At 33.2% G+C, this 26690-nt stretch overlaps 2 protein-coding genes across 4 annotated transcripts; both read right to left on the reverse strand.

Moving 5' to 3' along the window:
• Nucleotides 1-10166: 10166 nt before the first annotated feature.
• LOC100804565 (protochlorophyllide reductase, chloroplastic) lies at nt 10167-13241 on the reverse strand. 2 transcript variants are annotated; one of them, XR_005891845.1, is made up of 6 exons: nt 13081-13241; nt 12885-12983; nt 11631-12162; nt 10915-11273; nt 10242-10579; nt 10167-10211 (listed from the first exon to the last, which is right to left on the reverse strand). XR_005891845.1 is itself a non-coding variant. In XM_003527213.5 (5 exons), the coding sequence occupies exons 1-5, from the start codon at nt 13132-13134 to the stop codon at nt 10424-10426; spliced, it is 1200 nt and encodes a 399-aa protein (XP_003527261.1). In that variant the 5' UTR covers nt 13135-13241; the 3' UTR covers nt 10167-10423. The 2 variants fall into 2 exon arrangements, 1 of the variants encoding a protein (XP_003527261.1); XM_003527213.5 differs by having other exon boundaries at nt 10167-10579.
• A 5105-nt stretch (nt 13242-18346) lies between these two features.
• On the reverse strand, nt 18347-25690 carry LOC100806518 (WD repeat-containing protein 44). Of its 2 annotated transcripts, XM_003526027.5 has the most exons (7): nt 23930-25689; nt 21831-21921; nt 20802-20959; nt 20682-20733; nt 20497-20579; nt 20239-20332; nt 18347-19419 (listed from the first exon to the last, which is right to left on the reverse strand). In XM_003526027.5, exons 1-7 carry the CDS (start codon nt 25439-25441, stop codon nt 18818-18820), a joined length of 2592 nt encoding a protein of 863 aa, XP_003526075.1. In that variant the 5' UTR covers nt 25442-25689; the 3' UTR covers nt 18347-18817. The 2 variants fall into 2 exon arrangements, with proteins under 2 accessions (XP_003526075.1, XP_006582180.1); XM_006582117.4 differs by having other exon boundaries at nt 20497-20733; nt 23930-25690.
• Nucleotides 25691-26690: the final 1000 nt, after the last annotated feature.

Here is a 26690-nt window from a genome sequence, read left to right on the forward strand (position 1 = left end):
CAAAATTGGAAGAATGACAAGATTCATAAACTTTACATGAGTTGAACACCACACGAGCAAATTACTTACTCTCTGTTGTGTGATTGAATACATGGGATACGTATATACATATGAGTTCTGATTTGAATGACAATTGTTTTTTTAGGTACTTTATCTAAGAATTCTAATGAATAATAGGTTTTATTCATTTGCACATAAATTTTTTGTTATAAAACTTGAATTTACTCCATTTTTTAGCCACCAAATTATAAACTCGTTGCATATATTCTTCCAATAAGACTCCAATGAGTCACAACATGCACAGTTCTTTAGTAAACAATTGTGCTCCATTTTCTTTAATTAACACTTCATCATTGTAAAATAGATTATAATTGTTTCTTCCATCTCTCAGTGCATATTTCGTGAAAATCTTATGAATCAAATAACAATTGTATACTTCTATATTAAAGCATATTGCAGAATAATTTCACCAATAGTTCAAAAGGCTATAAACTGACTACTACAATAAACATTTGTTGTTATATGATTCTCAACCAAAGTAAACAATTTACTAATTGCTAAACATTTCTCCAACAAAACTTAAACTAGATTCTAAACAGAAAAACACATTCCTCCTCAATAAAAACCTTGTCAATGAAATAGTCTTTCATAATCATAGACCTGTAAAAATACCACTGATTAGTTATGATAATGAATAAAACGCAAGTTAAAGATTTGAAAGAATGCCATAAAGCTTACATTATTAATCATTTAGATTTTTTTCTTGCAAGTCCTGCTGTTGTGACCATGCTCTCCACACTCATGGCATGCTTTCCTTTTAACCAAGACTTATTAAGTGATACTTCAAGCCCACTCTTCAATCTATTATTATGAGACACTTTTTCCCCATCCTTTTTTCTCCCCTTTGTTTGTGATATGTGTGGGTCTCCAAGAATCAAACGTGGCACTTCACTCACTTGTTATGGCATGCAGAGTTTGTTCCCAATGGTGAGACTTGACTCCAAAAGTGGTATGTTGTCACCAGTAGGTAAACTTGTTTTCATTACAATTGCTAACTTGTGAGTTTGACCCAACTCCAAAACAATGAACCTATATATCTCTTCCAATTCTTCAGCAAGATCAACTAATATGTTTGCTTGTTGTTGTGTGTGCATCCTTCTTAAAATCCTAGATGTAGTGGACTGACCATCAAAGTTATTTCCAATATCACTAACCTCAATACATTTGTTTGCATCCTTCGTCCAAAGTTGCAAAACAAAATGATCAGGAATTTGAACAACCCCTTTTTCTTGAAAAATTACTAATATGTGTCTCCACAATATCCCCATAAATTCAAAAAGTTGGCCGTCACATTTAGCAACCTTTGAGTCTAAATCTACATTAACAATAAATGTATCTCGAGCATCATACCAACTAGACACTTGATAGGCATAACTAGGCCCATCTCTTGTAATCCTTTTCTTAGTAAACTTGTTGATCTTCCTAAGCTCATCTTGAAATTTTCCAAAAACATTTCTTGTATAAACAAATGCAGCATGATGTTCAAGTTTGGAGCCAATACTCAAAATACGAGTTTTATGCCTAGATTCATAACCTTTCCTTTTTTCTACTTCTAAGTGACAATCAACTACCTCTTCAAACTTCACCACAAATTCTTGTAATGTTGTTCTCGAGTGTACAAAAGAATAAAAAAAAGGCATTAATGCCCACACTTCTTTGAGTAGTATTCATACCAGCAAAAAATATACTCCTATTGAAAATAGGTATCCATGATTCTTTAATCCTGTATAAGCCCTTAAACCATTCATTTCCTTCCAAGTTATACTCTTTCATTAGGTGCTTCCATTCTTCTTCAACAATATCAATACAAGGTGACTCTCGGATGCATCTTTTAAACTCACACTTGAAAGTAGATCTTTTATGGTATACATGAGCTAACTTTTCAGGAAACTTCTTCCTAATGTGCCACAAGCAAAGGCGATGTCTTGTTTCTGGAAATACTTTTTTTATAGCAGCTCCAATTGCTAAATCTTGATCAGTTATGATAGAATAAGTTTTTTCCCACCCATTGCCTCTAGCCAAGTCTGAAATAACCAAGTAAAAGAATTCTCTGATTCATCTTGTAACAATGCACAACCAAACAAAATTGATTAATAATGATTATTCACTCCAGTAAATGGTGCAAACGACGTACTATACTTATTATTTTTAAAGGTGGTGTCATACCCTAATTTCGTTCGAGTACTATCGTTTGATGATCTTTTGATCCTTGCTAGTCGACTTACGGTGTTGAACGCCAGTTACAGTGCAAAACAGGTGATCATTCGATGTTTTGATCAAGAATGCAAAAAATACCCAAAGGGGAGGGCAAAAGGGTCATTCTAAGCTTTTTCCTGAACCCCGACAAAAGGACCCCTAAATAGCTTAGGGGTGAAGTAACCAGCTCGCCTGGGTGAGTTGAGCTCACCTGGGCGAGCAAGGCTACTTCAGGGTGAAGCAACAGCTCGCCTGGGCGAGCTGCCATGACCCCTAATGCCATCTTTTGCTATAAATAGGTGTGAGGGAGGCTGAGTAAACAGTTCCAAGGTCCAGCATTGAGAGAAATCAGAGAGGAGAAGAAGAAAGAAGAGAAAAATGAGCCCGAAGCGCTAGCAAATTACGATCATGATCGACTTCTACATCGGTCTTTGTTCGTCATCCGGTTAGTTTTTGTTTTAAGGATTTGAATGCGATCTATGCACCCTTAGGGGTCCTCTTTGTTGCTTTGTGCATCTTCATCTCCTTTTTCTATCATCAGTAATCTCATTTTCTTCTTTTAAAGTAAGTTTTAACCGATCAATAATGTCGCAAGTTATCTTTAAAAAAACTTGAAGGTTAATAAGCAAAACCAAAATAAAACCAACTCATAAACTTCTTTATTTCATCAAATATCGTTTGATATTGTTTCCTGATCCAATGCCTTAACGATTCTCTCCATTTTTCAAACTTGAGAAGATCGTTTCAAGGTCCAACGCCTTAACGACTCTCTCCGCTTTTCAAAATTTAAAGCATCGTTTCAAGGTCCAAACTCCTTAGACAACTTTTGTTTGCAATTAAAATCAATCTTTCAAGAAACATAAAATCAATGTAACACACAAACTTTCAGAATTAAAGAACTATGTACGTCTGAATTCCTCATCACACCTGAGAATACGTAAGAGCAAGGACAACACCCTTGTCGACCCCAAAAAAATAATAAACATAAAGAGGGAAAATACATAATTTTGAAGTCATGTTTTGCACACTCGATTAAAGGTTGTCATCCATTGCGACGGGCGCGTGAGGTGCTAATACCTTTCCCGTGCGTAAACAAATCCCGAACCCTTATTTTCAAAATTCGTAGACCTTCGTCTTTTTGGTTTTTCTAACGTTTTCTTCCAATAAACGTTGGTGGGGACTCCGCTTGTTTTCTCCCTTGGAGACAAATGCTTTGACCTATCAATTTTGGCCTTGTTGCCCTCCCGCCGAAGGATAGGTTGCGAAAGGTGGTATCAAAAGTTATAACATCTCCAAATTGCTAGTAAGCTACCCTTGATCTAGCATCTACCCAAAAAAATTTACCATCCAAGAGTCATCATCACATTGGATTGCATAGAAAAAATTAGGATTTTCAACTTGTTTTCGTTTGCAATAATTGAAAACAGCTTTAGCATCTTCCAATATCTAAATTCTTTCTTCGAAGATTTCTGATATGATTCCAGCAATCCTTATTGGAGAAAGATGAGTCACCATTGTTGAAAATTGAAGCAACCTTCCTTGTAGGCAACCCTTCTTCCTCAAATTTTTCCACAAGACTCTGTGCAGGAACACTCATCTTTTTATGACACCTCATATAACACACACTTTTGGGGTTAAGCATTACATGGTTGTCATCATTGCTAAATGATTTTATAACCCAATTGCTTGCTATGTCACCTCTTGAAATAGTAAGTGAAGCTTGACAACTGGTTTGGAGAGTTAAGCAATTTCTTTTACTTTGACAAATGTTATCATGAGTATCTTTATCTACTAAACTTTTTACTTTGTGTTGACCTTCACAAAAAAATATCAAGAATACCATCTTTGGTTTACTTGATTGAATCCGTATTCCAAAACCATTCTTCTTAGCAAATGAATTATAAAATTCTATAACCTTTTCAAGAGACTCAAACTCCAACCCAAGACAAGGCTGGATATTCATTTCTTCAGCATCATTTGAAGCATCTCCGGGCATAACCTCCTCAAACGAAATTGGTGTATCCATGGGCATGACATTAATGGACTCAATTTCTTGTGTTTCTATATTACTAAGAGTATCTGCCATCACTGCACTAGACAAGTCTTCATATTTTCAATAATCAAAATTTGTTAAAATCCAAATTTATGAAATGATTAGTTGTAGCACGGAGTATTTGCCATCATTGTACTTAATAAGAAAATTAAAATTAACAGAGCAAGTTTACAAAAAAGATAATTGAAGCACAGAGGAAGTTTACTAAATGGATTATTGAATTATATAGACAAGGTCCAAGAAGTGGGTAATTGAATTAATAAAAAAAAAATAGAATAGTCAAAATTTGTCAAATTTAAATAAAATGCATAGTTGGCATAAGAAGCAAGAACATACGCAATGGAAATCAACTTACACCGTTCACTTGTACGATCTCAAGCTTGTGGCAACTTAGATTTTCGTTTCTATAATCAAAGCATTAAAATGGAAATCAACGAAATGCAAGCTAGGTGCAGGAAGAGAAAATAGAGTGAGCTTCCTAGTGTTAAAAAGGAAAGATAAAAGGACGTATAGGAATTACAAAGGGAACACATACAAGGTAAGTGTGCATAGGATTTTAGTTGTTAAATATAACTGAAATAAAAAATGGAAATAAATGAAATTTAAGCTATGTACAGGAGATAGAATGTTTTAAGTGAGTTTTATAGTTACCGAGAAAAATAATAAATGGTCATTAGCGAATTGGGAGGAAGAGGGATAGAGGTCTGATACGTGTGTAGTGTGTAAAAGATTTAATTGCTAGATTTTATAGGAAAATGAAATGATAAACTAGGTGCGGAAAAAGAGAATGGAGTGAGCTTGCTAGTGTTAGAAAGGAAAGATCGACAGACGTTTATGAATTGCAAATGGAACACATAAAAGGTAAGTGTGCGTAGGATAAATCTCATCCGCTCATTCAAATTAAAATTAAGGGTCTAGATTGAGAGTAAGACTTTACACTTACTCTTGGAGTAAGTGAATCTCTTCCCATATATATATATATATATATATATATATATATATATATATATAAGGCAGAGCAGTGTACTAGAAGGATAAACTTTGACAAAATGTCTCTAAAAATTCTCATCCTTAAAAAAATATTTAAGTACAACTAGTTCAACATTTCATTATATGTCTAAAACAAGAAATTGAATTTTTACAATCTTTTGCACATTTTTTAATAGGAGATAATTATGTGAAAATTTGAGTCATGAAAGAAAAATATTAATTTTAATCATATAATATTTTAATCATGACTAATTAGACAACAATATCTACATAATACACAAGTAGTGATCAGGTGTTAGCATTAAAATATCTACTCTAGCATCAGATGCTTACAAAGTAACATAAACTTATAAGCAAAGTGAAGTGAAAAGAAAAAAGATTTTCCCCATGCACATAGATCTCAAGTAGAAAAAAAGGAATCTTTGAAAGACTAAGTTAATGATAAATTAAATCTTTTAAAGATTAATTTTGGTGATAAAATCTTAGGAGGACAATAGGTGTGACAACAAGAACATGAGAGATTAATCTAGTAACTAAATTTTTTGAAAGACTAACTGGATGATGCATGTAATTGACTTTCAAAAATACCACATTGAAGATTTTCTCCTAATTTTGATGGTATACTAAACCATTTTCCTTCCTTTAGTTTTAAGGCATCATTTGAATAAATATTCATATTGATGGAAATTGGACCAAATTATAAGGGGGGAAAAAGAAGCTTCTATTAACCAAAAATAGTACAAATGATTCGTAGGACTTTCAAGAGAGACCTGGAATGACATTATGACAACTGAATCAAAAAAATATGCCTGAAATTGATGGAACCAAAAACTTCATTAACTAGCATTTTTATTAATGTTATTTTCTCCTTTGCATTTTTTTCTGTGGCTTCTTTAAAGTTAATAGCAACATAAAAAGAAATAAATTATACAAGATGGATGCAAATGCAATGCAAATATAGAAGATAGAGATTGGGGACGTGCCAATGACGTCAGCAATGGGGGCAATGCTACAGAGGGCGTGGCTTAGGACAACGAAGAGGGGCTTAGAAGGACAGCAACGGCAATGAGAGGCGATGACATTGACAATGGCAGTGACATCGAACAGGATTTGAGACATTTGGGTGTGAGTTTGACAAAACTGTTATTAATTAGAAAATTACATCAATTTTATTAAAAACTGATGTTAACTTACCCCTTACAACATTAATTTTTAATAATTAAACTAATGTTAAGGAAAAAATAACAACATTGATTTTATTAAAAATCGATGTTAACTTACCACTCACAACATCAATTTTTAATAAAATTGATGTTAACAAAAGCACTTTATTTACAAAAAATTTCACCATGCTTTTGTTAGCATCAGTTTTATTAAAATTGATGTTAACTGGCTGACCATAATTCCATTTTTTTTAGTAGTGTTGATTGATTGTATGTCTTCACTATCACTCTATCATACTTGAAACTAGAAAATTTGTTGGAGCCAATTATGATGATTGGTATCATAACTTGAGAATTTTTCTCTTGCGTGAGAAGTTTATCGACATCATTAATAAGCCTCTTATGGAAGCACTCGACCTAAATGATGTTGAGATAAAACAATACTTATCAGAAGTATTGGGATCAATCCTTAAGTGTCAAATGCATTATTTTGGCATCAATGGGTTCAATTCTTAAGAAGATGTATGGTGGTCATAGCAAGAGGACTAGATACAAGCTATCTGAGGCTTTGTTCAAGTCCACAATGACTATAAATGCTCAAGTTAGACCGCATGTTTTGAAGATTTTTTATCTAATAGAACAACTTGAGATGTCAAAATGCAAGCTTTGGACGCTTTCTCAAGACTTGATTTTGCAGTCATGCAATTATTCCCAAATATATTTTCGTAGTTCATTGTGAATACCAACTCGAATATGATTTGCATCAAATGATTAATTTGTTGATTGATTATAAGAATCAAATTTCTTTTGAAAAGAAAAAAGGAACAATCATGGTGGTTGGCAAGAACTCCAACAAGAAAGGCAAAGGAAAATATGTACTGAAAAGGAAGCTTCTTTGACCTAAGGGTGATATGACCAAACCCAAGCACAACAAGGTCAAGGTTGACCAAACTAATGTTGAATGTTTCTTTTGTAAGGAGAAAGGACACTAGAAAAATTTGCAAGAAGTATCTTGATTCTTTGAAAAACAAGAAACAAGGTGAGACATTAATCAAAATTGTTTTCATAATTTTTTTTTAATTGTAATGTACTAATTCTTCAATCTGTATTAGATACAGACAATAGTTTTAACATTTGTAATATACTACATGGGATGTAAGAGTAAATGGTTGAAGAAAGGAGGGATCAATCTTTAAGTAGGGAATGGAGAAAATGTTGCCGCCTTAGCTTTAGGATTTATTTCTTTAACAATGCCCACCAACAAAACACTAGTGTTAAATGATTGTTATTATGTTCCGAAATTTGTTTCAAACATTTAAATTTCTATATTGGAAAAACAAGGTTTTCACATTATTTTTTATAATAACATTTGTTCAATTTATCATGGTGATACATGTTTCTTCTAGTTTTAAAAGAGAAAGGAATATCCTATCTCCTTTTCTTCTAAAACTAGAAGAAACATGTACAATCGAGTTGTGGTTCATATGAGGTAATACATAAATGTTGCATTGGAGATAACCATTCACATACAAATCATCATCATGATAAATTAAACAAATGTTATTATTAAAAATATTGCAAAAATCTCACTTGTCCAACATAGAAATCGAAATAATGTCTGAAACAAATTTCGGTACATAATAACAATCCTTTAACACTAGTACTTTGATACTAGGCATTGTTAAAGAAACACATCCTAAAGCTAAGATGACAACATTTTCTCCATTCCTTACTTAAAGATTGATCTCTCCTTTCTTCAACCATCTACTTATCTACATCCCCTACAATGTATTGCAAATGTTAAAAATACTGCTTGTATCTAATAACCACATTGAATAATTAGTATGTGTCAATCAAAGAGATCATTGAAACATGTTTCATTAATGTCTCGCCTTATTTCTTGATTTTCAAATAATTCAGATACTTCTTACAATTTTTTTAGTATCCTTTCTCTTTACAAAAGAAATATCCAACATCAATTTGGCCAACATCGGCCCTATTTTCTTGGGTTTGATCATATCACCCTTGGGTCCAAGAGGCTTTCTTTTTGGTGCATATTTTCCTTTGCCTTTGTTGTTGGAGTTCTTGCCAACCACCATGGTTGTTCCTTTTTCTTTTCATAAGCAATTTTATTTTCATAATCAATAACCAAACTAAAATAAAATAATAAGGACCAAAACCAAAAACAAATATTTTATAAGGGTCATTTAAAAAAAATATTTTGTAAGGACTAAAAACCAAATGATATTATAAGCACAAAACTAAAAATGAATATATTACAAGATCTAAAAATAAAACAATAGGGACCAAAACCAAAAACAAAAGTTTTATAAGAACCATTTAAAAAATATTTTATAAAAACCAAAATAATATATATATATATATATATATATATATATATATATATATATATATTACAAAGAACAAAAACATATTTAAATCTAATAATTTTTTATTTGTTCGTATTTGTTAAGTATATAAGTACCATATATTATTTTTATCTATGTTTTTAGCAACCATTCCTTTAATAATTTTTCTTACAATATAATATTATACGTTTTATATCTTTAATCTTGTTCTTGCAAATTCTAATGGGGAAAAATCATAGTATTTATTAATTTTAATTTTAACGGATTAATTAATAACATACTTTAGTTTTACGTCATAGATTTTATAAATATATAGTCAAGATAATTCATTGAATAGGAATCTTAACGTGTGTGTGAAAAATATTTTATAATAAAAAATTAAATATTAATTAAACTATATATTTGTATATTACTTATTCGTACACTTTTTCTCCCATTATGTTCTCTCATTTAAATGTATCACAAAAGTTACATTTGAAAACTCCTTAAGGTTGGTGAAGTGGAAGACGAAAGACTGTCGGCACTTGATAGGTTATAAATTATTTGAGTCTCCGTCAGTCCGTGTATCCTTAAAGTAAGGTAAATGTAAAAGAATTATTAGAAGAAAAATATTAGGAATACATTTTTTTGACATTCTTAGAGTTATAAGGTTTAACCATAGTGAAGAAAAAAAAAAGATCGTGAGTTTGATATCTAACAAAAACTAATAAATTAGTAATTAATATTGACGGATAAAAAAAATATTCTTACATATTCTTTTTAAGGCACACTCTTATTGATTTTTAGTTTAAAAAGAAAAACCCAATTAGAGAGAGTGTTTTCCTACAACCCTATTCTTTGAATTGAAAAACATTTCAAGCCTTAAACAGGGAGACCATCCCCTACCCATAAAATTTTATAAATTAAAAAGATGTCGCATTGAAAGCACTGTGACATTATATTTCTTTAGTAGGTTTTCTCTCAGTACTTGAATGAGATTAATGATCATTCATTTGTTAAGAATATATCTCTCCATACAAGTGTTTTTAGCTGACCGCCGAATGTCATCAATGTCATCAATCATTGACTCAAACTTGCTTACCATTTGAATTATTCCTTTTGGGTCAAAGCTTCCTAATTTGGCTTAAACATTAGATTATATGTTGATTAAATTGTCTAATTTGATGGAGTTGCTTTGTTAAACATAAGATTTACTACTCTCTGCACTATAGTGTATGAAGTTTCTGTGTTGAACTTGTTATGAGGCAAGCTTTCAAAATTAAATTATGGTTAAATTATAGCCAATTCACTCTGGAGTTCACATAAATGACTATTAACATAAGATAGGCAATGGCATTGATCATAGTCAATGTGCACAATTATTATTTCTCTATAGTTCATGTGCACAATTATTATTTCTCTATAGTTCATGTGCACTTGGCCTCAGGTGAAGGATTCATCGACAGTAGTTATCAGACCAAGAGGAGTTAGCAGCTAGAAAAAGAATCTAACAAACTCATCAGAAGAGGGTCTAAACTCTTCTGAGATGTTATTGAACTCCATGACAAATGTCCCTAAATCAAGATGGATATTGGAAGCTGCCAAAGTACCACTTAAGCCAAACCAGTAAGTTTCTCACTAATCTCCCAAACCTTGCGAGCCTTATCTGCATCGCTGGCTTCTTGGGACAATTGGTTTTCAAACGAAGCAGAGGCCGCGTTCCAGCTCCAGTAAACACCTGATTTTGTTAGGCTTGGATCACTCACAACCTACACAAGAACAGTTCAAACATGAGAAACAAGGATTCTTCAAAAACACGTTGCTAACAACATACATGGCCTGTTTGAATAAACTGCTTAATTAAGGGATTGTTGAATTAGTACTTATCATGTAAGTTGTAAGCTGTTTTCGTAAGAGCTTAATGAAATAAGCTAAAAACAACCTATGGACATATAAAAAAAAATTATTTTTATAAACTCTTCCAAACACTTACACTTACACTGTTACACATGTGATTATGTCATAAGATAAGTCCAAATAAACTATAAATAATCTTTTTCATATGGACCCAAAATATTTAATCATCTCCATTGTGCTATATTACCTGTGCAAGTCTCTTTCCTGATTCATCTTCTGAGACAAAGCCCTTGGTTATGTACTTTTGGAATGGAGGGAAGAGAAGTCTGAACAAGGGAATGTGCTCTCTGAACAAGCCTGTTGTGGCGATGCAACCTGGGTAAAGGGAAGCAAATGTGATCCCAGTTTCATCATGGTATCTTCTGTGGAATTCTTGCATTGTAAGCATGTTGCAGACTTTGCTGTCCTTGTATGCCTTAGCGCCGTCAAAGGATCCTCCATCTATCATGGCTGAAGTGTTTAGCCCATTCAAGCCTCCAGCTAGTCCCCTCATGTCACCAAGGTTAGCCTTGGGTGGCACATTTCCAGCCAATGTGTTGGTGTTTCCTGTTTGATATTTACAAAATCATCAGCACCTATATGAATCCTAAAAACCTTCAATACAAATAAAGGTTCACTATAAAAAGAATTACTAACAATGCATTATCTAACACATTCTTTATTATTGGTGAAAAATTCATCATGTGATGGATCCTATGTGAATTACATCTAATAATAGTATGTCAAAAAGTATATTATTGCTAGCTATTTTCTCACAAGGAATTCCAGAAATATACTCCATAAACCACTCTTTAAGGATTCACTATTTAGAACTATGAATCATAGGGCAATGAAATGAATGCATCAGATAATGTGTTGCTAGCATTTCTCTTAAATCTTAATAAACATCCTAATGAGTTATACCTGTGATTGAGCCTACAATGATCAACCGCTTCGAAGGGTAGTCAGATTTGTTCAAGTCGTCAAGCAAAAGGCGCGAAAGGAGGAAATGCCCGAGATGGTTGGTTCCAACACTGAGTTCAAAGCCATCAGCAGTATATGTAGGTTCCCTGGCAGTTGGCAAGTAAACCGCAGCATTGCAAACAAGCACATCCAGTGGCCGGCCTGATTGCCTAAAGTTATCAACAAATTGCCTCACACTATCAAGAGATGCAAGGTCCAAATGCATAATAGTGTAGTTTTCCTTAGCAATGCCGGCAGATTTCGCAGCCCTTTCGGCTTTGAGGAAATCCCGGCAGGCCATTATCACATGCCACTTTCCTGTCTCAGCCAAAGCCTTAGCAGTGGCCAGGCCTAATCCAGAGGAAGCCCCAGTGATAATAACACTGCCTTTCCTCAAAGTTTTCTTGCCTTCTGGTGAAGCCTTGGTGACTCCTGGAGTTGTTGTTGCCACTGACTGAACCCTCAAAGGGCCAAATTTTTGTTGGAATTCCCTCTGATCAAAGAGATGGTAAAAAAAAGAAATTAGATTGTGCATTTGTGCTTGTGGCTTGACTAAGTATGTGAAATGTAATCAAATTAGGAAGAATGTGATTAATAGAGATCATGCAGAGTAATCAAATGTAATAAAAGGAAATTAGGAAGAATGTGGCTTGACTAAGTATATGAAAATGTAATCAAATTAGGGACATTATGCATGAGAAACAATGACATCATGCAGAGTCCAAGAAAATTAAAACAGAAGGGAAAAGAAAATTTATGTGAAATGTAATCAAATTAGGAAGAATTCCATAAACACATTTTTTTTTCTTCCAAAACATCAGTACATAAATTGAGTAATAAGAAGAGTTATATGAAATTCACACAATAATAGTAAAGAATAAGATTTTCAATAATACTTATATGAAGTTCGTACGATAATAAAAAATATGTTAAAATCATAAAAAATTATATAATAAGATTATCAATAATACTTACATGAAGTTCGTAGGCTAATAAAGAATATGTTAAAATCATAAAAAATTATATCAAAGGGTGTGTTTATGTGGCATTCACATGATAATGAAGAACATGGTGAACAGATTATGTTAAAAGGTAGGTTAGTCACATTTCTCCAGAAGTCCTATACTGAATTGAATTAATATCCTCAGAAATATGTAAAAACTATAAAATGGAAAATTATGAATAATAAAGCAAAATTTATGTTGCAGTAGTTACTTTGCAAGTCGATGAGGGAGAGCTGAAGTCAGATTTGAGAGTATCCGACAATGAAACACCAAACATTGTGGTGTCCCTGAGAGATACACCAGACTTTCCCTGAAAACACAAAAGACATTTCCCAAAACTTGAGTTATGTTATCACTTTAATGTTGACATCAAGAAGATGTGTTAATGTGACAAAAATGAAGCAAACCTCTTTAGCAATAGAAAAAGAAGCAGAAACCAAGGAAGCAGCCTGAAGAGCCATTGGAACTCAGGAACAAAAAAAAATGTAAAACTGGGTCCTTTGTTTTAGAATGTTTCACTAAATTGGTTGAAGTGGTAATGTCAATGTAATGAATTTATACACTGAAATGTTGCTTAGGATATGAGAGGATAAGATAGTTTGCAGGATGTGCACATGCCAGGTAACTTCAAACCAACCAATGAGGCTTTGAATTTTAGATTTCTTGTGATATATTTTAATAATCTTTGTGCTTGGACTTAGGAAGTAAGAGATATTTTGATCCGTAGCAGGTATCAACACTGAAACATAGATAATGAAAGGGACTAGGAATGGAAGCACATCTCGAGTAGAAGGCAATGAAGACAAAGCCTTCTTTTGTCAGCTACTTTGGATAGAAAGGATATTTGTTCACCAACCAAGGTCCGACAAATTTTGGAAAGTACAATAATTGGATATAGTTCTTTTAACTATAATTTTGATGTTTTCCTTCAATTAGAATTAAAATTTTATTTTAGTATTCTACATAATAAATATTTGGTTAAACTTATTTATTTGATATGGTTGTTTTTAGGTTTAAACATGTTTAAGTTTTTTTAAAAAATAATTGAATTTTATTTTGGATTCTTCATAAAAAAAAATTATTATATTTAAATTTTTGATATATTAAAACTTTTTTATTTTGATTTTTTGTGGTTAATAAAATGATAACATGATAATGTCACAATAGCAAATAATATTATATTGATTTATAATCTGTCATGTCATCACTTCACCTATCACATAAACTCAAAATATAAGTTTTAATATATTACAGACTCAAAACAATAATAAGAAAATCTTTAAAACTCAGAACAAAATTCAATTATTTATCATCAACCCTAACCATTTAAGCTTTTTTATTTTAAATTTTAGTTTCTATACGAGAAAACTGTAAGATTTAATTTCCTACGTGTATAAATGTTAAGTTTTGGTGCCCACACATTAATACTGGAGAAATTTTTTTGACAGTATAAATTATTAGAATAACTTTTTAGCAGTGATAAACTACTACAAAGAAATTGTCAAGGAGTTAAAACTTACAATTTTCTTATACAGGACTAAAACTTGTAATTTGTCTTTCTCATACAGAGACTATATATAATAATTGAGAAATTTTTTTGAAGTAAATGAATAGTTTAACCTAAATGTTTAAATTACCAAAATGAAATTTAATTATGATTCAAGAATATTATAAAAAAATTATCTCAAAATTTGGGTGTAATTTTGTATCTTGGGAAAATTTTGTATCAAAATTAAAGTTTCAATATATCGGAAATCAAAGCAATAAAAAAATTTCTTTGAAACCCAGAACAAAATTTTATTATGATTGAAGAACATTATAAGAAATATCTAAAAATTGGGTGTAATTTTGTATCTTGGAAAAACCTTGCTAGTGTTTCTGTGCAAGTTGGAGTGGTCATTTTTTTGTATTATTCATAAGGGGGGTATGTCGGGGTGGTCCAGGCCTGAGCGGCCTATTCATATCAAAAACCAATTAGCACAATGAGATTTTGTAAGGCTGGGCCTGGAGTAAACAACGGGCCAGTTGGTTTTGTAAGGGGCTGTTCCTTCCTACACTTCTTTTGGGATTTTCTTCATACATCCAGCACAATTTTTTCTATACCCAACATACGAAGTAAAAAAATCAATTTTGTCCCTCATTCAATGATGCTTAAAATGTGAAATATGGATTGGGAATCCATCTGCACCATTCATTCATGCGTATTTGTTTTCTCCTCCCAAATTCTCTCATATTCTTCTCTTTAGTCCGTGCTTGATCTTCATCAATCTTTGGTTCATCTTCATCAATCCTTGTGTTCTTCTCATTGGTGTCCGTCATCGTCCCGCTATCATCGCTGTGAGTTCCATTGTTACCCTCTTTTTTTTTTGTTGTGCATTAAATGTATATGGATTGGCAATTCGTATGATCAACATGGATTGTCAATATGTATTTTTGTTAATTTTATATATTTTTTATTTAATAAATAATTTATTTAATAAAATTGTTTATTTAAAATTTCATGTTTAAATTTTGTTGTTATTTAATTATTTTATAAATAACTATTTTTGTAAATTTTATATATTTTTTAATTTAATAAATAATTTTTGCTTATTTTAATTTAATCAACAATTTATTTAATAATTTTTTATTTAAAAATCTATGTATAAATTGTTTTTTATTTAATTATTTTATAAAAAAAACTATTTTAATACTTTTATATATTTAAAATAGTTAAATAAAAAAATCCAAATTTTTATAATTTATATATTCTAAAATTCAGTTAAACAAAAATAGGTAATATTGTATAAGAAAAGTTTTTTTTTATTAATATATTTGTAAAAATATTATCTATTTAATAGTATTGAATATTTATATAAATATGTTTTTGAAGTAAAAAAATATAAAAATTAATTTCTTCATTCATTTATAAATATTTAAAAGTATTAAAATAGTTACTTATAAAATAATAAAGTAGTCATTTATTAGAAATAAAAAAAAGTACTTTGATTTTGATGATATATTTTAGTTTGCTAGAACTAGTGATTTCAACTATAAAAATTAAGAAAATGAATTTCTACATTGATTTATGAACATATAAATGTATTAAAATAATTATTTATAAAATAATTAAATATTTATTTATGAATAATTAAATTGTAATTTATAAAATATTTAAAATATAATTGTAGTTTGATTTTGATGATGTATTTTAGTTTGCTAGATTAATCACTTAATGTTAATTTATATTTTTTTTTGTTACATTTGTTAAAATGTACTACATTTAATAATACAGTCAGATTTTAGAAGATTTTTTAGTTAATTTGCTAGGTTTTGAGTAATAGAATGAAAAAAAATTGTTTAGAAATATGAAAGTCAACTATTATTTGAACGATGACATTACTTGATATTAATGTGCAAATTTGTAGATTATGGTTAGAACTATTGTGTCGGACTTTAGGTAGAGTTTTAAGAAGAGTCTTAGGTAGACAGGTTGCTGGTGATAAAGAAGAAACTCCTCAGCGTCGAATGCCGACAACATATGCACGTAGACAACGGGCAACTGTAGGTGTTACTGAGGATGTTAACCATGTTGATCATGTTGCTAACGAGGTTCATATAAGGAGTCTCAGAAGCCAGTTACGGGTCATGTAGGTATTGATACAAAGGATTTTTTAGGCGGGTCCCATAACACATTAGTGTTGAATAACTATTTATCATTTTATTTTAACTAATTAATTTTAATTATTTGCAAGAATGTACCGAGTTGAAGTTGGCCTCTCATGTGAGGAAGGTAGAGAAATTTGGAAGACATGCACCTGAGATTGAAGGCATAGTAGCTACTACAGGATTAACTTCTCTGATTACATGTTTGTTGGAGACAGGTAACATGGGACTTTTATTTGCTTTTGCATATAGGTGACACAGAAATTAGTAGTTTTCATATGCTGATAGGAGAGCTAACTATAACCCTCGATGATGTGGCATCCTTATTACATATGTCAATTACAGGTGTCTTCCATACCTTTGATGCTATTGATGTAGAGGAAGTTCTTGACTTGTTAGTTGAGTTACTTGAAATCAGTACACAAAAAGTAAAAGATGGGACTGAGCAATGCAGATGGACATATTTACACAAATATTATAAAAAGTATAACTAAATTTATAAAAAAAACATTCCAAATATTTTTTATAAAAAAATATTTAGGTTATACAGATTGACAATTCATATAACTTATACAAATTGATAATTTGTAAGTTTCATACAAATTGACAATCCGTAAGAACCGTATAGATTGACAGTCCGTAAGAACCTAATTCGTATGTTCTTACGGATGGTCAATCCATATAAATCATATGGATTGTTAATTCGTATGAAACTTATGGATTGTTAATTCGTAAGTTTATTATGACACATATCCCAATTGAAGTTGCAGAAGAAAAAAACTTACCTCCTCTATCGTTGCAATGCAACACCTACCATGACGACAATCACATACTACGAACGACCATCGTGACAGTTCACCTCAACCAAACCAGCCAAAAGACCGAAGGAGAAACTTGACCAAAAGGATATGAGAATGGTCTCTGAAGAAAAAAAAAACCAACAAACGTAAAAGTTAATAGGGGCAATTTTCGAATCTTCAAAAAATTGTTAGATATAGAAGAATTATCTATCATGTAAGAAGAAAATCCCACTTTTTTTTTAGCTTCTAGAACGATCAATCCAGAATGTGAAATTACATTATGAAGTGCACTCCCTTTTTTTCCTTTCTGAAATGGCTAATCCGAAAGGTAAAATAAACATTATGAAAAGGAAGCAATCGCCTTTGTAAGGTTACCACCTGTTCATGAGCATGACTAATAAATTTCTTTTAATTCAGAAGGAATTGAACAATTAAAGTGGAGTTCGAATTTCTATTTGCTCACGTTGAGCTCCAATGACTCCTGAGTCCTGAGAGTTGAATATGCGTTAAACTTGCCTTAAAGTATGAGATTGACAAGAAACAAACATACTCTAAGTGTGGTATCAACCTAACTTACCCAACCCAATTACCCAATAATGATGATGAGAGTAGAAGTGAAATGTAAGAGTTCAAATCCCGAAATCGTTACAAGAAAGAAAATTTTACCTAATCTCTTTACCTGATCACTGTCATGGACCCACGTGACCTTTTTATTTATCAGCTTTAGCCAAACTCCACGTGACCTTTTTATGTGTCGAGTTCAAATGAGTTGTGATCAGTACACAGAAGAATCCTAAAAGAACAGGAACCAGTAGTTTTAACAGTTAAAGCATTTGATATGCCAGCATACTTACATGTTGGTGTACTAGATTTAACTACATTTTTTAAATTTCTATACTTAGAAATTCTGGTATCACAAGAATGTACCACACTAATAAATCCAAGGTATACACAATTTTCAGGTCAGCATCGCAAGTGTTGATGCCCACCAAAGTCATGTAACATTTAATTTTCCACCTCGGCTATGAATACGCTAGATTAAACAGCAATAGTCGAGCCTCAGCCATTAAAACATACGGGAAACTGAGCATGTTAAGTCAGAAAAGTAATCAATTTTAGACAAGTTTCGAGTTTTTATCTGTTATAAAAATAACCCTCTGAAGTGTTCCACGTATAATTTTCTAGAATGAACATGCCCTAGTCGCACAAGCACTTGTAGCCATGCAGCTTTATTGAAATTAATTTCACTGAACCAGAAATTGAATTACATAGCAAGACTACTATTAACAAATGTAAAAGAATCACCATTTGTAATTCAACAAGCTTTTCCCATGCCCGTTAATTTCTACATTTTCCCATTACAATAAATCCACTGGTTTCCAAATTCCAGGTGTACCTTCTTTTTCTTTTCTCTTTTGTTCACTTCTTTTTTTCCCAATTTTTTTTCCTTCTTTTTCTGTCCCCCCAAATACTTGATTGGAATGGCAACATATCTCATCAGATAAGCAAAAGAACAAGAAACAAATGGAACTCCCTTTATACTATATTTCCCCCAACACCTCTGTACAAGTCCTCACCAACTAATGGAGAATGTGGAAGTCGACAACACAACACAACAGCCTCACCCCTTTACTTTTTCTTTTGAGTTCATGTTTAACTCATTCTCCCATGCTCATAGGCACAATTTTTCTATCACCTCTTATATACCAAGTGGCAATCCAAAATTTTGGAAAATCTTAATTTCCCCTTGAAGGCTGGCAGTTACAATCACCATACCCCAGGCTGACATGTTTTGATTCACCCCATTAGATAAATCCACACTTACCCGAGGGCTTCGGTCCCTTGTTGTTAGAAGTTTTTCCTCAGGCCATGTGGCAGAAATTCTATCAAGAAAATAACTATCCGTTGCACTTGCAATGGTTCCATGAAGTGGACTGTTGTTGCAACCTGAAGCAAATTGTGAACCCTCAGAACCTAGATTTTCCTCTACAGGAGTAGGAGGATGATTGGCCGATGAGACCTCATCCTCATCCCCATCATCATCAAGCTCAGGTTCTTCTGCAAAATATGAATCATGCATCTCCCATGTATCATCCATACCTGACCAAGGAATGGCCACTGACACATCTTTACAGTGAAAATGTTCATATGTGCTTGTCACAGTGACACCTTTACTCCTGCTAGGTCTGCAATCAGCTTCATTTTTCCAGATGTATACATGAGAATCCTCACTTGCTGAGACAACATATTTACCATTTGCTGTGAGGCAGGCAGAAATTTGGCTATTTGCATTCCGAAACCCTGGAAAAAACTTGCATCATTTTACTCTGATATGGAAACCAGGTGCAAAGAAATATTCGGGAGACCTTACATTCCATCAAAGACCAAGAACTAAATGACCACAATTTTCCATTCCACGTATCATTCAAATAAATTTACGAAATCCTACCAAAATATCAAAAAGAAATATTCATTCCAAAACAAAAAAGTGTGTGGAGAATATCAGGTGAGAATATGAGAAGAACAAAGCTTAATGATTTAGGACCTACTAAAGCTTCTTTATAAACACTTTTAGAAGAAGAAAATAAGAAGAAAAAAATGAAATGAGTTTCTCCACAAGTTAAAATTAGTTCTCCATTAGCTAACCATTAATTAATTTGTAGATGTTCTATCATCTTTTGAAAAAGCTATAAGAGAGAGCTTCTACAAATTAGCTAATTTTAACTTTATGGAGAAGCACATTTCATTTTTTTCTTCTTATTTTCTTCTTTTAGAAGTTCTTCTAAAGAAGCTTACCCAAACAAGCCCTTAGTCTTACACGGATGGTTTTAAAGTAAAATTGGTCTTGACCATTTATGTGTATTGTGAAAATTAAATTCTCTTGGGCTCTCACTTAATACACACCCTACACAGACACACGTATGTCGGTCACTTGTTCTCATTATTTTTTGACAGAAATCGTCTTCATATGTTTCAGAGCATTTATCATCTCAATAATAATTTTACTTTTATCATTGACAGCAGCAAAAATTCTCATCAGGTACCCAACAATGTTTACATATATTCACTTGTTATGATATCATTAATAAATTCATTTGATATAGAACTAAATTTACCTACCTTTAAACTTATGAACTAATTCAATACCATCAACAAGTCGAATCCGAGAATCAGAAGAAGTGATAAGTACTTCTGATGAACTTCCAGGCACAAACTGTTCATGAAAATCAGTAGGAAACCAGGCACAAGCATTATTACCAGTCAAAGAAAAATTAAAATAGTTGTCAAGCCTTCAATAATTTGCCTTTATTTTTTTTTCCATATTAGCCCTTCAGATGTGCGGAAATCTAACAACCCAGCAGTTAAACCATTAACTACCTGGAAGCCAGTAATTTTCTTGTGGTTAGATCTCTTTTTCCTGTTCTGCAAATTTATCTGACTTTTCTGTTGCAACTTATTTTCTGAATGAAATGGGGAAAAAATGATAATAATAACAATAATCAGTGGCCCTGCAATCATAAGAATCGTGTATATACAGGTAAAGAGAATCTCGCTGATGATACCAGATGTATTATATAAATGGCAGCGACCCTTGTATGTACCAACTAGCGCACCCTGCAGGGACCAGAAAATATTATTGAATTGCGACCTGAAAATCAAACTCTTATAAATTTTCAACCAACCTGACCATCAGGTGTATAACAAGCAGCAGTGACCATCTCATGTAAATCAGCCCAATCTACAACTTGTCGATCAGGAATGCTCCATATACGAACCTTAGCATCCAAAGATCCACTAATGAAGTATCTATCATCAACAGGATTAAACTGGATGCAAGTTACTGTGGCAGACAGAGAACAAATTGAAGCAAAGGTATAATTAGCAAGGGGGAAAAAGGGTTTGGGTGAGGTGGATGGAGTACAGGAATGTTTTTTTATTGCTAAATTTAAGTGACAACTGACATGTAAAAGATGTCAAAGAACTCGGGTATAATAAGTTCTATACGTAGCAACAGAGAATTTTGATAAAAATCATGCCTCTGTCCATTAATATGGGTACCAATCCATGCACAGGCGCTGAATAGGACTAGAATTAGATTGTATAAGGGCCAGTTTGGGTAAGCTTCTCTAGAAACACTTCTAGGAGAAAAGAATAAGAAGAAAAAAATGAAATGAGTTTCTCCATATGTTAAAATGAGCTCTTCATTAGTTAACCATTAGCTAAATTATAGATGTCCTCTCATCTTTTAGAGAAACTATATGAGAGAGCTTCTACAAATTAGCTAATGGAGAGCTCCTTTTAGCTTATGGAGAAGCTCATCTCAGTTTTTTTCTTATTTTCTTCTCTTAGAAGTTAGAAGTACTTCTAAAGAAACTTACCCAAACAGGCCTTAAGGATAGTCATGCTGTGAATCTAATTCAAATTTGAGAAATGACTAGCATCACACTTCCAAATACATTATTTCCAACAAACTATTTGCTATTAGCTGAAATTTATTGAAATTCACAAGATGATAAATTTCAACCAATAATCATGTGTTGAAAAGTACAATAATAAGAGTGTAAAGTGTATTGCTAACACAATTGCATGTACTCTGACAATTATTTAATATTATTGTGCCAAAAGGAGTCAAGTGTAGTCTATAAACTCTATTGAGAATAGGGAAAAGCAAAGAGGAGAGCATGCAAGATGTGATAGATGGATGTGCTCACCATAGTCACTGTGGGAAAAAACTTTCAGACAAGACTTGCTAGACAAATGCCACAGTCGCACTGTTTTGTCCATTGAAGATGAGAGCAAGCGCTGACCAAACAGAAAAACAAATGCATTGAAGATAAACATATATATGGTTTAGTTTATATTTTTAAAACACACAGCATCATCATTACAAATGTTTCAATTTTAGATAGTCTCTAAATAACCATATAACCAATTCAAAGACATCTTCGTAGCTTGCAATAACATCTGTCACAAATTTATTTTTCGCATTTAAATCACCCTGCATGGTGCTCAAATCCAAATCCCAATACTAGAATATGAGGAGAACTTAGCAAATTAGAAACTGGTTAAAAAATATTTAAATTCAAAATAGTAAAAATTAATATAAATTAGAACAAGTTTCTATTTTTTTATAATTTGTCTAATAAATATATTTAGAATTTTTTATGAAACAATTATACTGTGTAACTCTTTTTTATTCATAATTTAAAATCCTTTAGAAAGGATTATTTTATTTCAATAAAATCTCTCAAATTTTTCTTGCTCCTCACTACAAATCATACTTCAAAGCCTGGTCCCTCAATTTTTTCTCTATTCATGCCTAATGGTAGCTCCTCCAAGATGATAAAGGGTGAGGACTGTAAGCAGTGAGCTCGATGACAGTAATTCCCCAGTGAAGTTCCTGGTAATTCACTTCACTCACTGCAGAAAAAAGTTGTCAGATCTTGCCTTGACACTGTTGATACTATGTACTAACCATGTTTAAGTTCTAAGAGTTTTAAATTGTTATTGTAACTTCAACAGCAGGGTGTAATAAAAATGTCATATTTTAGCATGACCAAGTTACCTCCCAACATAACAGCACCTTAAGCAAGTTACTGACCTGCATATATTATTTCGGCTTCTTAGGCAGCAAAGCTAAATTCCCTTTACCTTACACTAAAGCTATTATCTCTACATCCCTTTCATTATAGTAATTTCTGGAAAATTTGGATGTATATTTATGGGATATTTCACCATCAAAAAACAGACCATTGCAAAGAAATCATAACACATGTCATCCAGTTCTTCACAAGTTACCACTTTAAATTGTTCGTCAGCAAATTCCTTTCCAAGGAAATCCTAGAATAACAATGAAACTCAGAAAATAAATAATTGTAGACCTACTACAATAAACTTGAGAAGAAATTGAAAATTTAACATCAATTTTCTAGGAATTAGGGAAAATCAATTCAGAAATCTTCTCACAGAACTTTATCTAGTTCCTAAAATTCATATTGTAATATTATGAGTTTATGTTTATGACTACAGTAAGTAATCCCAAAACCTAGAGTTAACAAAATTAGCAGTGTTCTAGTAGAGTCCACTAATACCTTCCATGATATAATAAACAAACGACTAAATGCATATTCAACAAAAATAGTATCAGTCCATCTAATATCAAAAATTTTGTTCAATTAAATGCATATTCAACAAAACAGTAAGTTTATAACACTGAATAATATATTCTAATGCAATTTAGAATCCTTTGTCAGTTGTCACACGATGCCTATTCTGCCAATTAAAAACTGTACTATATATAATATGATCTAAGTCTTATCCCACTAGGTAAGGTCAACTAAATAGATCAATAGACACTATTGAGCTCTATAAAAGTCATCAAATTTTCAGTACAATCATTTAGAGTAATATCTTTTTAATGGTTTCTATAGGTTTTCGTAGTAGGTGTTACAATACCCCTTTTAATCTAACTATGTTTGATTAGGATCCACTTTCTCACTAGAGCCTCTACTTAGTGCTTGTTTGATTAGGACTCAGAATCAATTTCTCACACCATGGCACACATTCAAAGCTCAATAATTTAACCAATAAGTTGAAAAGTCCAGCTGTTTCCTCTAAGTGATTTTATCTGTTAACAGAACAATATAGAAAAACTAATAACATTTTAATGCATAGTTGCATTCGAGTGTTGTGAACATCCAACCAACTAATGTCAACATATTCACTCGTATTAAACTTTATAAGTGCAATCAGACATAGAACACACAAGTGGAATTACAGAATAACACCTATCTTCAAAATAGCAGCTAACCTGAGACTTGGACCAAGAAAGGTCAAGCACATCATGGAGATGACCCTTAAAGGAGCAAACAGGTTTTTCAGTGAGTGCAAACACAGTTTCTGGCACCACTAACTGGTCCAAGCTCAATGATTTTCTGCTAACAGACAACCTCCCCCTTCTCTTCTTCTCCGAATTATTGTCCATGCCAGGAGAAGAAGGCTCTGGCGACCCATTCACAAGAAACATGATGTTCAAATTCCCATCTTCTGGTTTCTCCACCAGCAACTCGCCCTTCCTCTCTGACTCCACAACCTGCCAAACATGGATCACGCAATCCTCACCCGCACTAGCAAGATACCTCCCATCCAAACTAAACTTAATGCACCAAATGGAACCCTCATGAGCCTGAATCTCCGGGCTCCTATAAAGGCCCGTAACCTCCTTAAATGACTTCCCATACTGCCTAACCCTCACTCTCTCACCCCCATGAACCAAACCACCACCATCCTGGCTATCATCCGTGGCCGAACTCGACCTCTGGCCACCCCCCTTCTCCGACAAAGACGTATCCTTCTCGTCCCCACTCCGCCTCTCCTTCTGACCCACCACAACACTCTTCAAACTCATAAACTTAAACCACCCTCCTTTCCTCTTCACCTTGCCACCATCCCCCTCATCATCATCACCACCAACACCACCATCCCCATCCCGATCACCATCCACACCCTCCCCATTACCACCTTCCTCCACATTCTGCCTTCTCATGAGCTCCTGAACAATTGGCGAATGCCCCACTGTCATCTCGAACTCCTCCACAGTCAAACGCCTCCCAGTCCCCACCTCCTTCACCTCATTCCACACCCCATCCTCCTTCACCACAAACTCCTTTCCATTATCCAAATCCCTAATCGTACACGCTTGCACAGTTTCATCCACCACATTACTGACATTAACATTACCCTCCCCAATTCCACCACCACCGTCGTCATCATCCTCATACACACTCACACAAATCCTATTATTATTCACACAAACAGAACCACCACCACCACGATTATTACTATTATTTACGAGAAAACCGTCGTCATTGTCGTGGATTGGAACAACAGAAGACTTGCAATGCTTGGTGCCGCGATCCGAGGTGTTGTCGGATTTCGATCGGGGAATCGAGGCGGCGGTGGAGGAAGTGTCGGTGCAATGGTGAGAGGAGGCTGATCGGGGGATTGCGGCGGAGGAAGGCGGCGGCGCGGGGAGGCCGAACTGGCGGAGGAGGCGGGAGCGGCGTTCGGAGAGGGAGGAGGGTTCGGAGATCCAAGCGTCGTACTTGCACATAGTTGGAAAAGGGAATTGTGGGAGGGCATTGATGGAGGCGTCGTTTCGGTGAGTGAGGGTGTCGTTTTGGGTAGTGGGAGTGTCGTCGTCGGAGGTGGAAGTGGAGCAGGAGGAAGAAGAGGAGAGTAAACGGTCGTTGGAGTCGTGGAAAAAGCAAGACTCGGTGTCGTCGTCTTGTTGGTGGTCGTGGTCCACGGTTTCTTGGGTCATGGCTTACGGGGCATTCCCATTTGGATCAACCAACCCGAAGAAGGAGAGAGGAGAATGGGTTTTGTTTTGGTCTGAGTCAGATCCAATGAATGGTGCAGTGAGAATGTGACGAAGATTTTGGTGAAGGAATGGGTTCTGCTGTTGTGTTGTGGTGGGTTGGAGTGAGTGAGTGAGTGAGTGAGTGAGCAGTGATTTTTTTTTTTGTTGGGAGCCCGACTGGAGAGAGAAGATGCGTTTGGGAAGGAAGAAAGGGAACGACCTTTTTCTTTGAATTTATAAATAAACCAAAATAAAATTAAAAACAACTTCATCAAGTAAATGTTAGTAGTGATTTTAATTAATAAAAAATTTAACTAATTATAGACGGATTTTTATAAATACTAAATGGTTTGAGAGGGAATAGTCTATTCGAAAGTTTAATGACCTTTCTCAACACGTCTAACTTTGTCTAACCATGAACCTTAGGAGGATCTCTGTACACACAATCTTACCAATTTTATACCGGATACATGTGCATTATTGTGTCCTTGACATGTAAGAGACATAGTGTAATGTTGGCGCCATGTCCTAATGATTTTGGGGAGATACACACTTAATAGTAGTACTGAATTTGTCCTTGACGAATCACCCGATTATTGAGGTGGGTGATTGACCCAGGTTAACGACCGACACTCCAAATAAAAAAGGATATTAATATGTCAATTAATCCTTTGTAGAGTCAAGTCCGACACACAATATATAACTTACTAACATTAAACATGTGGCGTAGATACTTGTAAATTTATATGTGCAAGGAGATCTTTTGAATAATTGAATTAGTTGAATGTTCCACTAATGATATTAAGTTAATTTGGACATAAGGGACCAAATTGACTTGATTTTAAACATTATGAGATCTAGTTGAACTTTAAATTAATAATGGACCGAAATTGAACAAAATAAATAAACAGTGGGATAAAAAAATAATTAAGCCAAAATATTTAAATAAATGTTTGGTCTCTAAATCCTATTTTTACTAATTAATCTTATTGTTATTAACTAAATATTTTCTAAAATCATATTTTTATATTTAGATCTGAATTTAATTCGTTATCTTCTTTTTCTAACTACATTGTGGTCCCTTTTCAAGTTCTTAATTTTAGCATACGTTACAAAAATAATTTATGACCATCAAAACCAGAGTAATCAATAGAAAAATGACAACGTTTAAATTTCAAAAGAAATAAAGAATTAAATAGAAGAAAAAAAA

Source organism: Glycine max, chromosome 6 (genome assembly GCF_000004515.6).
Source record: "Glycine max cultivar Williams 82 chromosome 6, Glycine_max_v4.0, whole genome shotgun sequence".
Lineage (NCBI taxonomy): Eukaryota > Viridiplantae > Streptophyta > Magnoliopsida > Fabales > Fabaceae > Glycine > Glycine max.

Bases quoted from the DNA above. Each gene is read 5' to 3' on its own strand.
- LOC100806518 (XM_006582117.4), bottom strand. From the start codon at position 25,441: ATGACCCAAGAAACCGTGGACCACGACCACCAACAAGACGACGACACC. The intron at 20,960-21,830 runs GTGAGCACATCC...TGTCTGCCACAG, and splicing joins TTTTTCCCACAGTGACTATG to TAACTTGCATCCAGTTTAAT. The intron at 20,734-20,801 runs GTTGGTTGAAAA...TGGTCCCTGCAG, and splicing joins GTTATACACCTGATGGTCAG to GGTGCGCTAGTTGGTACATA.
- LOC100804565 (XM_003527213.5), bottom strand. From the start codon at position 13,134: ATGGCTCTTCAGGCTGCTTCCTTGGTTTCTGCTTCTTTTTCTATTGCT. The intron at 12,984-13,080 runs GTTTGCTTCATT...TTGTGTTTTCAG, and splicing joins CTTTTTCTATTGCTAAAGAG to GGAAAGTCTGGTGTATCTCT. The intron at 10,580-10,914 runs GTAATATAGCAC...GTTCTTGTGTAG, and splicing joins CAGGAAAGAGACTTGCACAG to GTTGTGAGTGATCCAAGCCT.